This window comes from Equus caballus, unplaced genomic scaffold (assembly GCF_041296265.1).
Source record: "Equus caballus isolate H_3958 breed thoroughbred unplaced genomic scaffold, TB-T2T haplotype2-0000791, whole genome shotgun sequence".
In the NCBI taxonomy this organism is placed as follows: domain Eukaryota; kingdom Metazoa; phylum Chordata; class Mammalia; order Perissodactyla; family Equidae; genus Equus; species Equus caballus.
The window spans coordinates 111,999-128,582 of NW_027222000.1; the positions used below are offsets into that span (position 1 = coordinate 111,999).

At 39.2% G+C, this 16,584-nt stretch overlaps 2 protein-coding genes across 2 annotated transcripts in view; one reads left to right on the plus strand and one right to left on the minus strand.

Moving 5' to 3' along the window:
- Positions 1-16,584, plus strand: part of LOC138915126 (large ribosomal subunit protein uL15m-like) — a 253,999-nt gene that overhangs the window by 61,300 nt on the left and 176,115 nt on the right.
- LOC138922397 (large ribosomal subunit protein uL15m-like) overlaps positions 1-16,584 on the minus strand; it is a 79,113-nt gene that overhangs the window by 24,713 nt on the left and 37,816 nt on the right. The window contains 1 exon segment of the mRNA XM_070259085.1: positions 7,342-7,410. Coding sequence (XP_070115186.1) covers positions 7,342-7,371 — 30 coding nt within the window. The 5' untranslated portion in view covers positions 7,372-7,410.

Genomic DNA, 16,584 nt, shown 5'->3' on the forward strand with positions numbered 1-16,584 from the left:
TAAAATCTAGGAAAGGTGAAATGAAAGTAAACTATTGTAATGAGCTTATACTATACATGAAGGATAATAATATGATCAGAAGGTAGAGCGCAATAAGTGGAAGATGTCTAATATAAACCCTAAAACAACTTATAAAATAAAGAAAACAAAGAGTACAGATAACATGAAAAGAATATTGACTTATTCCTAACAAGTCAATAAAGGAGATTAAATGGAATTAGAAAATGTAAAATTTTCTGCCTTCTAAAAGAAGGCAGAAAAAAAATACAAAGAGATCACAAATAAGAGAGAGAATGAATAAATAGCACAATGGTACATTTAACCACTTTAATCACAACAACCAGTAATCATTTTAACTGTGAATGCTGTAAAAAAAAATCAAAAGGCAGAGATTTTTGAAACAGGAAAAGATAGAGACTGTCATGAAAAGGTAGAGACTGTCAAATTGTACGGAAAAGAACAACAACACTAAATACATATTCACCTAATGACAGAACTTCAAGATACATAAAACAGAAAATGATAAAATTAAAAGAACTGCACCAATCCACAATTATAGCCACTATTATAGATGTCAATACCCTTCTCTCAATAAATGACAAATGAAGTAGACAGAAAAATCAGTAAAGGAAGACCCGAATAACTCTATCAACCAACATTCTACCTAACATTTTTCCCAAATACAACTGGATCACTGACCAAGATAGACTGTAAGATTGGCCGTAAAGAAAGTCTCAATAAATGTAAAAGAATTCAAATAATAAAAACTATGCTTTCTGGCCACAATGGTATTACATTAGAAACTAACAACAAGCCAAAGCAATCTCGAGAAAAACCAACAAAGCTGGAGGTATCACAATCTCTGAATTCAAAACATACTACAAAACTACAGTAATCACAACAGCATGGTACTGGTACAAAACACACACACAGCTCAATGGAACAGAACTGAGAGTCCAGAAATAAAACCACACATTTACGGACAGCTAATTTTCGACAAAGGAGCTAAGTACAGACAATAGAGAAAGGAAAGTCTCTTCAATAAATGGTGTTGGCAAAACTGGACAGCCACAGGCAAAAGAATGAAAGTAGACTATTATCTTACACCATACACAAAAATCAACTCAAAATGGATTAAAGAGATGAATGTAAGACATGAAACCATAATACTCCTAGCTGAAAACATAGCCAGTATGCTCTTCAACATTAGTCTTCGCAGTATCTTTTTGAATACCATGTCTCCTCAGGCACTGGAAACAAAGAAAAAAATTAACAAACGGGACTACATCAAACTAAAAGTCTTCCCCATCAACAAAATGAAAAGACAATCCACCAACTAGGAGAAAGTATTTGCAAGTCATATATCCAATAAGGGGTTAATTTCCAAAATATATAAAGAACTCACACAACTCAACAACAACAAAACAAACAATCCAATCAAAAAATGGGCAGAGGATATGAACAGACATTTTTCCAAAGAAGATTTACAGATGGCCAACAGGCACATGAAAAGATGTTCAGGGGACGGCCCATTGGCACAGCGGTTAAGTTCACACCTTCCACTTTGGCAACCTGGGGTCTCCAGTTCAGATCCCGGGGGCAGACCTACACAATGCTTCTCAAGCCATGCTCTGGCAGGCATCCCACATAAAATAGAGGAAGATGGGCACGGATGTTAGCTCAGGGCCAGTCTTCCTCGGCAAAAAAAGGAGGATTGGCAGCAGAAGTTAGCTCAGGGCTAATCTTCTCCAAAAAGGAAAGAAAAGAAAAGATGCTCAACATCACTGATAATTAGAGAAATGCAAACCAAAGCTACAATGAGATATCACCTCACATCCATTGGAATGGCTATTACTAAAATGACATGAAATAACAAGAGTTGCAGAGGATGTGGAGAAAAGGGGAGCCTCATATACTGCTCGTGGGAATGCAAACTGCTACAGCCGCTACGGAAAACAGTATGGGGATTTCTCAAAATATTAAGAATAGAACTACCATACAATCCAGCTATTCCACTTCGGGGTAGATATCCAAAGAAGACGAAAACACTAATTTGAAAAGATACATGTACCCCTATGTTCATTGCAGCATTATTCACAATAGCCACAACCGGGAAGCAACCTAAGTGCCCATCAACAGATGATGGATAAAGATGTGGTATATGCACACAATGGAATACGACCCAGCCATAAAAAAGACGAAATTGTGCCATTTGAGACAACACGGATGGACCTTGAGGGTATTATGCTAAGTGAAATGTTAGACAGAGAAGGACAAATACTGTATGATTTCACTCATGTGGAATATAAACAAACAAACACACAAACACACAGAAACAGAGAACAGATTGGTGGTTACCAAAGGGGAAGAGGGTGGGGGAAGGCCAAAAGGGGTAAAGGGGCACATATATATGGTGACAGACGGAAACTAGACTTTTGGTGGTGGACATGATGTAACTTATACAGAAGCTGAAATATAATGATGTACACCTGAAATTTACACAATATTAAAAACCAACGTGACCTCAATTACAAAAATTTTCAAACTCAGAGAAAACAGTATTTGAAAGAGAACTGAGGGGCTGGCCCCGTGGCCGAGTGGTTAAGATCACACGCTCCGCTGCAGGCGGCCCAGTGTTTCGTTGGTTTGAATCCTGGGCGCGGACTGGGCACTGCTCATCAAACCACGCTGAGGCAGCGTCCCACACGCCACAACTAGAAGGACCCACAACGAAGAATATACAACTATGTACCAGGGGGCTTTGGGGAGAAAAAGGAAAAAAATAAAATCTTAAAAAAGATAACTGAAAAATCCGCATATATATGGAATCTAAACGTATTTCTAAATAACTCATGCATCAAAGAAGAAATCCCAGAAGAAATTTTAAAATATTTTGAATAGAATGGAAATGAAAGCATGACATATCAAAATTTGTGGGGTATACCCAGGCAGTTCTTAGAGGAAAATTTATAGCATTAAAAACTCAGAAGAGAAGAGAAGAAAATTCTCAAAACTATGGTTAAAGCTTAAGAAGCCAGAAAAAGAAGAGCAAAGTAAACCCAAATAAGTAGGAAAAAAGTAAATGAAAGGAAGAAATCAATAAAAATAAAAAACAACCAAAAATGACAAAAAGAGAGAAAACCAATTAAACCAAAAACGATTTGTCTGAGATCAATAAAACTGACAAATCTCAAGCAAGTCCAATAAGGATAAAAAAGAGAAAAGACACAAATAAATAATATCAGGAAAGAGAGAGAAGACATCACTACAGAACCTTCAAACATTAAAAGTGATATGGGAATAGAGTAGACAATTTTACGCCAACAAACTAATGACTTAGATTGAATAGACAAATTCCTTGAAAGACACAAACTAGCCAAGTTGACTCAAGAAGTAATAGAGACAGGACTTCCAGAATGGTGGTATAAGGAGCTCGGCAGAACATTTCCCCATGAAACGATCATTTAAATGATCAAAATTGGAGCCAGCCTGTGGCACAGTGGTTAAGTTCGCACATTGCACTTTGGCGGCCCGGGGTTCGCCGCTTCGGATCCTGGGTGTGGACATGGCACCACTTGGCAAGCCATGCTGTGGTAGGCATCCCACACATAAAGTAGAGCAAGATGGGCACAGACGTTAGCTCAGGGCCAGTCTTCCTCAGCAAAAAAAGAGGAGGATTGGCAGCAGATGTTAGCTCAGGGCTAATCTTCCTCAAAAAAAAAATGGTAAAAATTATTATTATTTTTAAATTTAAATTTTCTGGAAATTGTCCTAATGGCATACAGCAAATTAAAAAACATTTACTCAGGAAAATCTAGTAAATCTGGGTAAGAACAGCAAGTCTGTGCCATTTGAGCCATGTCCCACTCCTACCTCCACCCCTCCTACAAGTCGGAGTGATCCAGCTTTACAAGAAAATGAGACCCTCTCTCTCCTCTTAGCTCGCAGTCTAGGGTGAGAGTTTCTCCCTGGGAGAGCAGGCTGCTGCAGTCTCTAACGTTCTCAGCTTCATGTTGCAGAAGTTCTATTCCAGGCAAATGTAGCCAAGAGGACTGGGGCTCTGTTACCCCAAGTAGCCCCTACTTGGAAGGTGGACCTCTACCACAGGTAGGAGCAGGTTGAAAACACTGGGCCCTGAGCACCCACACCCCAGCTTGCTGACAGGATGCAGGTTCCATACCAGGAAGTATGTCACGGGCTGAAGTGTGTTCCTGAAAAATTCGTATGTTGAAGTCCTAACTCCCAGTACCTCATAATGTGATTGTATTTGGAGAAAAGGTCTTTAATGAGGTCATTAGGATGGGCTCTAATCCAATATGACTGGCGTCCAAACAAGAAGAAGAAATTTGGACAAAGACTCGTCTAAAGGGAAGACCTCGTGAAGACACAGGGAGAAGACGGTAACCTACAAACCACGGAGAGAGGCCTCAGAAGAAACAGCTCTGCCCACAACTTGATCTTGGACTCCTCACCTCCAGAACTGTGAAAAAATTAATTTCCGTAGTTTAAGCCCCCCAGTCTGTGGTAATTTGTTAAGGCAGCCCTAGCAAACTAATACAGATTTTGGTACCAGGATGTAGGGTGCTGCTGTAACAGATACTTAAAATTGTGGAAGTGGCTTTAGAACTGGGGAATGGGTAGAGGCTGGAAGAGTTCTGAGGTGCAAGTTAGAAAAAGAAACCAAAATTGAAGATTTGAAAGTTCTCAACCTATCTACATTACAAAAAAATGAGAAAATCTGTTCTGGAGAGAACATCAAGGGTGTGGCTGGACAATCACTCACTAAAGGAGCCCAACAATAAATCTGAACCGAAAGATGGACAAACCCGAAAACTTAAACACAGACTGATGGAGATTATGCAATCTGAGGAGCAGAGAGAAAAAAGAATGAGGAAAAATGAACAGAGCCTTAGAGAATTGTGGAACACCATTAGGCACACCAACCTATGTGTAATGGAAGTAACAGAAGGAGAGGAGAGAGAGAAAAGAGCAGAAAAATATTGACTATGTAGTGATCGAAAACTTCCCAAATATGATAAAAACAATATATATCCCTGAAGCTCAACAAACTCTAAGTCGGAGAAATGAAAGGAGGGCTACACCAAGACGCATCATGGTCAGATGTTGAAAGCTGAAAGTATATATCCAAAGGAATTCAAAGCAGGGACTCAAACAGATATTTTTATGCCAATGTTCATTGAAGCATTATTCACTAAAACCAAAAGGTGAAAACAATCCAAGTGTCCATCCACAGATGAAAGGATAAGCAAAACGTAGAGTATATGTACAAAGGTATATTATTCAATGATAAAAAGGAATAAAGATCTGATACATGACACAACATGGATGAACACTGAAAACATTATGCTAAATGAAATAAGCCATGCAAATGGACAAATACTGTATGAATCCACTGATATGAAGTATCTAGAATAGGCAAATTCATAGAAATAGAAAGTAGATTAGACATAACCAGGGGTTAGAGAGAGGGTAGGGTGGAGACTTATTGCTTAACAATTACAGACTTTCTGTTGGGGGTGATGAAAAAGTTTTGAAAACAGTGGTGAAGGTTGCACAACATTTTGAATGGAATTAGTGCTACTGAATTGTACACTTAAAAATGGTTAAAATGACAAATTTTATGTTGAATATATTTTACCACAATTTTAAAAAATCAATAATGTAATATATCGAAACCCACTGAATTGTACACTTGTAATGGGTGAGTGGTATGGTATGTAAATTATATCTCAATAAAGCTGTTTTTTACCCTTAATAAAAAGATATAAAGAACATAACTAGCTTTATGCCTACTAAGGAAATTGATTTCCACTTCAGGCCTAGATGACTTTATGGCTGAATTCTACTAAACATTTTTTTTCGAACTTTACAGAAGTATAATTGACAATAAAAATTGCATGTACTTAAGGTGTACAATGCAAACCGTTGATATACACATACATTGTGAAATGATTATTACAGTCAAGTTAACTAACACATCCATCACAGTTACTTTTTTGTTGTGTGTGGTGAGAACACTTCAGATCTACTGTCTTGGGGCTGGCCCAGTGGCATAGCAGTTAAGTTTGCGTGCTCTGCTTTAGCGGCCCAGGGTTCACCGGTTCGGATCCTGGGCACGGACATGGGAACCACTTATCAAGCCATGCTGTGGCAGGCGTCCCACATGTAAAGTAGAGGAAGATGGGCACATATGTCAGCTAAGGGCCAATCTTCCTCAGCAAAAAGAGGAAGATTGGTGGCAGATGCTAGCTCAGAGCTAATCTTCCTCAAACAAAACTACTCTCTTAAAAAATTTCAAGTATACAATACAGTATCATTAACTATAATCACTATGCTGTACAATAGGACCCAAAGGTTATTTGTCTTATAACTACAAGTTTGTACCCTTTGACAAGCATTTCCCTATTCCCCCCCCACCTTCTTCCAAACATCCCAGGAGGGAGTATACCAGTTCTACGCAAAATCTTCCAGACTTTTAAAGAGGAAGGAATACTGTCCAACTCACTTTATGTAGCCAACATTATCCTGATACCAAAACCAGATAAAGACATTACAAGAAAAAAGAACTATAAACCAATATCCCTCATGAAAATAGATGGAAAAATTCTTCACAATTTTTGAACAAACAACTTATCATGAATTGAGTGAAAAAACAAAATATATCATGACCAAGTGGGGTTTAACCCAGGAATGCAAAGTTGACTTAATGTTAAAATCAATTAATATAGTTTACCATATCAACAAACTAAAGAAAAAATAATCATTTTAATATATATATAAAAACATTCGATGCACAAAGATTCATTCAGTACAATAACTCTCAACAAACAAGGAATAAAAGGGAATTCTTTCCACCTGATAAAGAGTATCTACAAAAACCCTACAGTTGACATTATATTTCAGGATGCAAGACTGAATGCTTTTACCCTAAGATCTGGAATGAAGCAACAATGTTTACCTACCACTTCTATTGGAGGTCCTAGACAGTACCGTAAGGCAAAAGAAAAAATCAAACATGCAGATTGGAAAAGAAGTAAAACTGTCTTTATTTTCAAGTGCATAATTGTCTAAGAAAACCCTGAGGAATCTACAAATAAAAGCTACTAGAACTTTTAAGTGAGTCTAGCAACATTGCAGATACGAGGTCAATATGCAAAAATTAGTTACATTTCTATGTCTAGCAAGAAATGGTCAAACTGAAATTTAAAGTACCATTTTCAATAACGTAAACATGGATTTTCTAGGAATAAATTTGAGAAAAGATATTCAGGACTATACACTGAGAAGTGTAAAACATTGCTGACAGAAATCCAAGATTACCTTAATAAATGGAGAGAGATACTGGTTCATGGATCGGAAGACTCAGTTGTCATTTTTCCTCAAATTGACCTGTAGATTTGAGAGAATCTCAATGAAAATCTCAATAGGTTCTTTTGAAGAAATACATTAGTCAACCCTAAAATGAATATGGAACTACAAAGGATATAGAATAGCCAAAACAACTTGGAAATAGAAGAGCAAAGTAGAAGGACTAAAACTACTTGATTCCAAGCTTATCATAAAGAGACAGTAATCCAGACAACGTGGTATTGGAATAGTCACAGGCCAGCGGAACACCATAGAGAGTTCAGAAGTAGACTCACAAATTTATGGACAATAGATTTTTAAAGTAACAGTTTTATTAAGATATAATTCACATACAATACAATTCACGCATTTTAAATGTACGATTAAACGGTTTTTCGTATATTCAGAGAGTTGCGCAACCATCATTACTATTTAATTTTAGAAAATTTAGGTCACCCACAAAAGAAACCCTGTATCAATTAGCAGTCACTCCCCATTTCCTCCTGAATCCTCCTACCCTGGCCCTAGGCAGCCACCAATCTACTTTCTGTTTCAATGGACTCGCCTATTCTAGACATTTCACATAAATGGTATCATACAATATGTGGTCTTTTGTGACTGGATTCTTCACTTAGTTTAATGCTTTCAATGTTGTAGCATGTATCATTTCTTTTCCTTGCTTAGTAATATTTCATTGTATGGATATACCACCTTTTGGTTATTTATTCATGAGTTGATGGACATTTGCTTCCCCTTTGGGGCTTTTACAAATCATTCTGCTATGAGCATTTGTTTACAAGTTTTTGCGAGGACATACGTTTTCAGTTATCTTGGTTATATACTTGGGAGTGAAATTGCTGGGTAACTTTATGCTTAACCTTTTGAAGAACTGCCAGACTTTGGAAAATATCCCAAGCAGTTGCACTATTTTACATTCCCAACAGCATGAATGTTCCAATTTTTCTACACCCTAGCCAACACTTACCTGTCTTTGGTGATTATGGCCATCCAAGCAGATGTGAAGTGGTATCTCATTTGGTTTTAATTTGCATTTCCCTATTAGTTAATTATGTTGAGTATTTTTTCATGTGTTTATTGGCCATTTGTATATCTTCTTTGGAGAAATGTCTATTCAAATCTGAGAAACCATTGCCTAATCCAAGGTCACAAAGATTTAAATCTACGTAGTCTTGTAAGAGTTTATAGGTTTAGCTCTTGCATTTAGCTCTTTGATCCATTTGAGTAAATTTTTGTATATGGTATGAGATAGCTGTACAACTTCATTCTTTTTATGTGGCTATCCTGTGGACAAATGATTTTTGACAAAGAAGCCAAGAGAATTCAAAGAGGAAATGATCATCTTTTCAATAAATGGTGATAGGAAACTGGAGAGCCATACGCAAAAAAAGGTCTTAATCGTTGTTTCACACCATATGGAAGTATTAGTTCAAAATGGATCATAATAAGTGTCTAAATATAAGAGCCAAAATTATAAATTTTCTAGAAGAAAATATAGGAGAAAATCTTAGTGATGTTGGGTTAAGCAAAAATTTCTTAAATAAAGCATAAACTAAAATAAAAGGCATAAACTATAAAAGAAAAGTCAATAAATTTGACTTCATGAAAATTAAAAATTTTTGTTCCTTAAAAGACACATAAGAAAATAGACGATCCAGCCACAGATTGAGAGAAAGTGTTTTCAAAACACGTATCTGACAAAGTAACTGTATCTAGAATAGACATAAAATTCTTACAACTCAATAATAATAAGAGAATCCAGTTTATCACATGGGCAAAAGATTTGATCAGATGTTTAAACTAACTATTTTGGAAAACATTTTGGCAGGTTCTTAAACAGTCAAGACTTCACCTTCCAGTTGATTCAGTACTCCCACTCCTAGAGAAATGTGAACATACATGCACATGAAAACTTGTACAAGATTCTTTATAGCAGCTTTATTTGTAATAGCCCCAAACCGCAAGCAACTCAAAAGCCCATCAGCGGGGGAACAGATAAACAAATTGCGTTATATCTATATAATGGGTGCTACTTAGCAATAAAAGAAATGACAGCTGATACAACAACATGGATGAATCTCTAAACAGTGATGCTGAGAGAAAGAAGTGTTAGAAAATGCAAACAAATCTATTGTGACAAAATAATCAGAGGTCTCCTGGGGATGGGGCACAGAGGGAAGAGACAGGGATAGACTACAAAGGAGCAAGAGAAGTTTTGTGTGTGATGGATATGTTCCTTATTTTGATCGTGGTTATAGTTTGAGTAGTATATAACAAGACAAAACTTATCAAATTGTACACTTTAGGTATGTGCAGTTCATTGTACATCACATATCTTAAAACATCGGAAAGAAACAATATATGGTACTTTAATGTGTTTTCACATATAAATGAATTTATCCGTTTTCTTGTTGATGAGTGTCTAGGTTGTTCTCAGTTTTCAATTTAGAAAGAGCGCTGCAGTTAATATTCTTATATGTCTCTCTGTGTACGTACATGTGAGGGTTTCCAAAGTAGGCCCCCAGAGTAGAGTTGCTGGGTCATAGCTATGCACATCTGCCACTTTACTGGATCTTCCCAAATTGTTCTTCAGGGTCATTCCCTTTTATACCACACACCATTAGCAGTGTACGCAATTTAAGCTTGTTCCACTCTTTCCAATATCATGGATCTAAAGTAATAAATTGTTTTAATTTGTACTTCTTTAATTATTAGAAAAGTTGGGCACTTCCTTGTAAATGCTAGTCATTTGAATTTCTGGATACTGACTAAAATTTGGTGGGAGGAATAATGGAGGAACCACCTGAATTTTCTCCCAAATGTAGCCAATTACTTTAATATCATTTGCTGAAAAATTATCATTTTCCACTGATTTGAAATGCCACCTCTAATATGTACTTATTTCTCCCGTGTGCTTTTTTTTTTTTCCTGGAGTTTTAATTCTGTTCTAGAAATAAATCTGAGTAACTAAGGGCATTCAGTAAATGACCTGATCTGCTTATCCTTTCCTACATTGGTAATTTACTCTTGCAATTTTTGTAATTCTAGATGATGTTGATGAGGAGGAAAAAAATTTTTTCCTTTACTTTCTCAGGTTCAATAACTGGGGTCTTGCAAATTGAACTGACAAAAGACAGATTAACAGGAGAAAAAGGTTTATTTCATATGCATATGGTGGAGGGGCCTCAGAAATGACATGAAAATCCTAAAGAGGCAGACTGTTACCATTTTCACAAAGGGAAATAAATTTGTGAAGAAATGACAAGACAAAGGAAAAGAGGTTTGAGCTTCTAAGGGTGGTAAATTGTGAGGAGGTAAATATAGGGGGAAACTAAGGAAAGATAAAGGTTATTTATTAAAATTTGTTTGTGCAGGCTCATGTTGGTGCCGATTTTCTGTCTTCTTCATAGCCATAAAACTCCCTTAGGAGAAGAGACTTATGGCAGCCCTCAGCTTTTAGAAGTTTCTGCTCTTAGTCAGATAAAGAATCTCCAAGAAGGCTTCTTTCTGTATCTGTTGATTCTCAATGGCCTTACCTCAAAATAATCCATATGGCATATTTTGGGTGGTGCATTCTAATCCCCTTCAATAAACTGCCAATTACTCTATTTCTTTTTTAACATTCCTGGATACTCCTACATGTTTATGAATTTTAGAATTAGTTTTTAAGATTAAAAGAATTTCCAGAACTAAAAGAAACAACTGGGTTCAAGCAGAACAAGAATTAATAACCTGGGACTGAATAAGCTGAGAAGGATAGTTACAATTTTTACGACTTCTTGTTTGAAACATTTCTGGTTCTTTGGTGTTTTGTTTTTCCAGATTTAAGGAAACTTTTTCTCTTAAGCTACCTATGATTTACAATTGGTAAAGTATACCTTTGTAAACAAAGAGGAAACATTTACTTTTTCTCCCTGTATGATCCCTCCAGAATTTAGAAACTCAAGTGTTCTTTTCATGGCAATACAGTAAGTTACTTGCATAATTTCAATAAGAATCTGTTCTCCTTCTAACAGGGTACAATTGAAAACATTGGCTATGTTACCAAGGCTTTGACTGGAATGTCATAGTTGAGAGAGAGATGCATAGATTCAGACATGACCAGACAGCTGTAAGGAACTGCCTGAAACTTGGCTCGGCTTCCTGGCCTCAGAGGCTTTGAAAGAGTCAAATCTGAGATTCCTTATAAAAAGTTCCAGCAAAGCAGTCTTAAAAGAGCTTATGTGGTCAATCACCATTCTTGCTACACTCATGTAAATAATCAGGCCAAGTTTAATACAAACAAATTAGTTTTACTGTGATTATCTTTGGTAAAAAATGGGGTAATTGTAGAGAGAAAAATTATGTTTGCACCTTTGTAGATATTTAGATTCTAACCCTGTTAATTGTCTTTGAGGTTTTGTTATATACCTGTAAACTGAACTGGATCCTAAATTCTTCTAATTTTCTCAAATATCTGGCTACCACTCTCCAACCGAATGTTTCCTATTTCCTCCCATCCTTCTGATTTGGAATCACTGAGACCAAAGACTGTCCTTGAATCTCCTTGGAAAGGAATATACTAGGTCTTCCTCCCGACCCAGATGGCAGCCAAACCTCCAGGACTTAAACCTTGGCTACACATCTCACAGTGGAAGAAAGCTCCTCCTGACCTCTGGTCCTTTACAAACACTGAAGACCTCTGAATCAAACTGATGAGCAGGAGAAGCAGCTGACATTGACGTAGACTGCTTCCACCCAAGACACCAGATCAAGATTTCCCATTTTAACTAAACATGAAACACTGTCTTCCTCTCTTTCTTTCCTTTACTCTGGCATTGGCCTGGCAAGATAATGCCACCATCATATCTCCCAAGCCATTACTAAGGGAGAGCAACCTTTCAGACAGCTGGATTCATCATCAAAAACTCCAATCTGTTCATGATGCTGGAACCCATGAACAATGCCACCTGAGCAGTAATGGTTTACGCCCCAACAGGATTTAATTTCATCGGTGGTGGTGATCATTCTCCTTGGACCTATAAATGCTTAGATGGCTAACACATAACTGGGCAATGCCCCTTAGGTTATCTAACTGTGCCACTCAACTGTTCTCAAATAGGCTAAGACACTTCATTGGTCAACTCCCCTAATCATCCAATTCGAAAAGACCTGCCAGGAGGCCTTCATGATTCAGGATGTGCTTCTTTCGGCAGGTCCCTACTTCCTTTGTTAGGAGTGAGTACAAATGAGGCTGTGATCAGAAATCCCTCCTTAACTCTTGAAAGTATTGCAGAATTCGCTGCTAAAGCAATAGCTGCCCAATGAAAATCTCTAGACTCTCAGCTCAAAGTAGTTCTTGATAATATGACAGCCCTTGATCATTTGTTAGCTGAGCAAGGATGTGTCTGTGCTGTGGCCACCACCCGCTGCACCTGGATTAACACTTCTGGGGAAGCTGAAATTTAGTTACATAAAATCACTGAGTGCGCCACTTGGCTTAAAAAGGTGACTCCTTCAACAGAGTATTTCTTTCACTTATTGGATTTTGATTGGTTTGGGTCTTGGGGACCATGGCTCTGAAGTGCACTCCAGACATGGGAATTATCCTACCAGTAACAGTCATAGTAATCTCCCTGATGCACCGTATTCTCTCAAAAGCTTTAAATGCGTGTTTGCAGCTGCTAACCATCAAGCAAATGAATGTGAAGTCGTGACCTGTGAATACCACAGGATTCGGCAGAAAACCTCATGACCTGTGACTATAACACGGAGAAACAGTAAAAGCTGCGAGACCAACAGAGCGGTAGCTGAGAGTGGCACTAATGCCTTAAATTTTGATCACATCTTTCAAGTTATGCTAAGAGTCTCACGCAAAGGGGGAGAACTGTTAAAAAAGAAAAAACAGGAACAAAATGGTGTCACTTGTGCTAAGTCCCACATCAATAAATCAAGACTTAATTGCACTTTCAGTCTCTCACAGGAATGTGACCTTTAACTAGTCAATCTGGAATTACCTGGTCGGCATGAGTGAGTAATCTGCCTCATAGATCCCCACACTACTCTTCCCCAAAGGAAGGTGATCTTGCCCGAATCTGCTCTTTGCTAGAAACTTCCTTTATTCCGTCCCTTCTGCCCCTAACAGCCTTCCACTTTGCATAGCTCCTTGGACCTCCCTTCTATTTGCTAGCTGGGATGCTGCTCAATTCATGAATTGTTGAATAGAGCCAATTCGATCTTCAAATTTACTCAGTTGGCTTTTGCTTTAAACACCTTAGCATCATCATCCTCTGAAAATAATGCTAATTTTGTCTTTTTTCTATTACTATATTTCTTTCTTTCTCTTATCTGGGGGACAAAGAGATTAATTAGAACACTAAGGTTCCTTAGAGGATGTAAGACTTCGGTGAATCTTGCAGGAATAGCAGCATTTGGACTGGCTAAGAGGGGAGGATGACAGAAATATAGCCACGCATTGCTCAATGATGGGGATACATTCTGAGAAATGTGTTAGGCAGTTTCATCATTGAGCGTACTTACACAATTCATCATAGAGTGTACTCACACAAACCTAGATGGTATAGACTACTACACACCTAGGCTATATGGTACTAATCTTACGGGACCACCCTCCTATATGCCCTCCGTCCTTGACCCAAACGCTGTTATGCTGTGCATGTCTCTAGATAAAATTGAGCTGTCCTACTCCCAACTAACGGAAGTCAGTTGATAGAACCGCTGGTGGCACCTGGAACTCTACATATTACATCACAGAAAAACTCAGACTAGTAGTGTCTTGGAACATGTTTTGTTCATAGTAAGTGTGAAAATAAAGGAAAACCTCTTTTAAAATGGAGTCATGAAACCCTGAAGGGGGACCTCTCACGTACATACCACTCACTGCTGCCTGCCTAACTGGCAGGAAGATGGACGATAAGAATTATTTTAACCAGGCCTATTTGTATAAAATTCTCTCAGTCCCAACTTCTTATCCGTGATGATAAGAATGTAACTTTTCTGCTGGTGCAACGGAGGACATCTTCACCTAGGAATTTCATCTCCTGCTTTTAAGAAAAGGAAGGAAGATCCGTCCCTGCCGCAGCGACAACGCATTGTCACAACCTTACACTCTTGTTCTTCTCCAATGAACTTTTATTCTAAATAACCCTCCTTAATTTCCTCCTAACACCTAATAAAAACTAACTTTCCCCTTGTCTCTTCCAACTTGCCTATGGTTCACCATAGTTTGCACGTCCAGAATTGCAATTCCTCGGCTATTCCCAAATAAACTCATTTTTTGAGCTTGCCCCCCAGACAGCTTCATTTAGGTTGACATAACAGCTAAAGATAGTTTTAGTCTCTATTAACATCACAACCAAATACTTAAATCACAACCAAGTACTTAAAAGCCTGACATAATTGTAGACTCATAAGTGAAATGTCACATTATCATTTTCAATAAATCAGCATCAATTTAACATTTCGGAGAGCCCCCCAAATTCTCAGCACTCAAATCCAAGACAAGAAAGATAAAAAACAGTACGACTGCATTCTGGTTATCCTATGAATTAAAGTGGAGTGAGTGTGAGTGAGTGTGTGTGTGTGTGTGTGTGTGTGTGTGTGTGTGTTTTAAAGCCTTTTGTTCACCAGCTTCTTTCCCTATCTTACACTGTACTCCCTAAGGACTGTGTATATCATTTAACTTTCTCCATTGAACGATAAACTTCAGAAGGTCTGGCCATTTTGGTTCTACGGGGTTTCTATCTCTTGCGCTTTCCCAGATCATACCATGTATTTAATATGCATTGACCCACCTGTGCAGAAAAGGGACCGTCTAGTCTCATGCTTAAATCAGTACTATGTCACTATCCATCGATCAATAAGTTGTGCATTCTCGGTGACAACTGAATGTTTTCTCTTTCAGCTGAAGTTTAAAGGAGGAGGGGAGTCGACTCCAAAACTGCACACTGGTGTAGCCCCAAACGGAAATACAGCGAAAGCTCGAGCGACCTCTCCCAGCGCAAACGAGTCCACCCCAGCTTCAGGAAACGAAGGAGTATGTGGGGTTGCGGATGACTGGCTTTGGGGCTCATTCTTTTCACTACAGCGCCCCAGGAGCGGAAGGCAAGCCCAGGCTCCAGGGACCACGCAGTCCCGCTGGGGCTGAGAGCGTCTCCCCCAGGGTGTCCCGGACGCCCGGCAGGAAAGAGCGCCGCCGGGCCGCCGACACCTGAGCGCGCGCCCGGTGGGGCGGGCCGGGAGCCCTCTCTCCCTTCCGCCTGCGACGCGCGTTGTCGGTCGAGCCGGTGTATGTGCGGTAATAACATGTCTGCCCCGCTTCCCGCCATCATCCCCGCCGCCCGGAAGGCCACTGCTGCGGTGAGTGGCGGCAGCCGGGGCTCGGAGGGGACCCTCGGCCCGCTGCTCACCACTGCCCTTCGCGCAGGGTTGGCGTCGCTGACCGCCTGGCGGCCGGTGGGTGGGTTCCCTCCGCCGGGTCCGGGGTGGGCTGGGTGGGGTGGGGTGGGGTGGGGTGGGGTGGGGTGGGGTGGTCGGTGTCGGGAGGGCTCCGGGGCTGCGGCCGGGCCGGAGGATCAGCGCGCCCGCCCCCGTCAGCCCCGAGCCCTCTGCATTGCGGAGCGAGTCCCCAGCTTGTAGGGACCGGCGTTAGCGGCCAGGCACCCTAACTCGAGGTGGCTCCGTTGCTCGTTTCTCTCTTGTTTGTGGGTGAGGGAAGTCTGAAGTCCTCAAGAAAATGACTTTATTTTCTTACCTTGCACTCGTGTCCTGAATTAAAGAAGTTTGAAGATTGGCAACTTATGACATCACAGGGTGCTGTTTTTTAGAAAACCGTGTACGAGGAGCTCAAATGTCTTTTTAACCCCGGAAGCTCCTTTTTGTGATGGAAAAAGTCTACAGTTTACATGAGACTTGCATGGTTTGACTTGAAACAAACTATTTTTCCTAGAATGTTATTTGCACTTAAGAATGTCTAACTGGGACCTCTTTAAGTGCTAAGGCCGCACATTAATTATCTTCGGAACTACAGTGAGAGAAATTAAGTATTTTTCCCACTGAAGAGAGCTCTATGGAGTTTGATTTGCTGAAGGTAGTGTTCTGAAATTCTGGCATCCAGAATTGACCAACGCTAGTGTGTATCAATTCTGTGTGGGTTTATTTGGGCATTGTTTATTAATTTTTTCTCTTGTAGGTGATTTT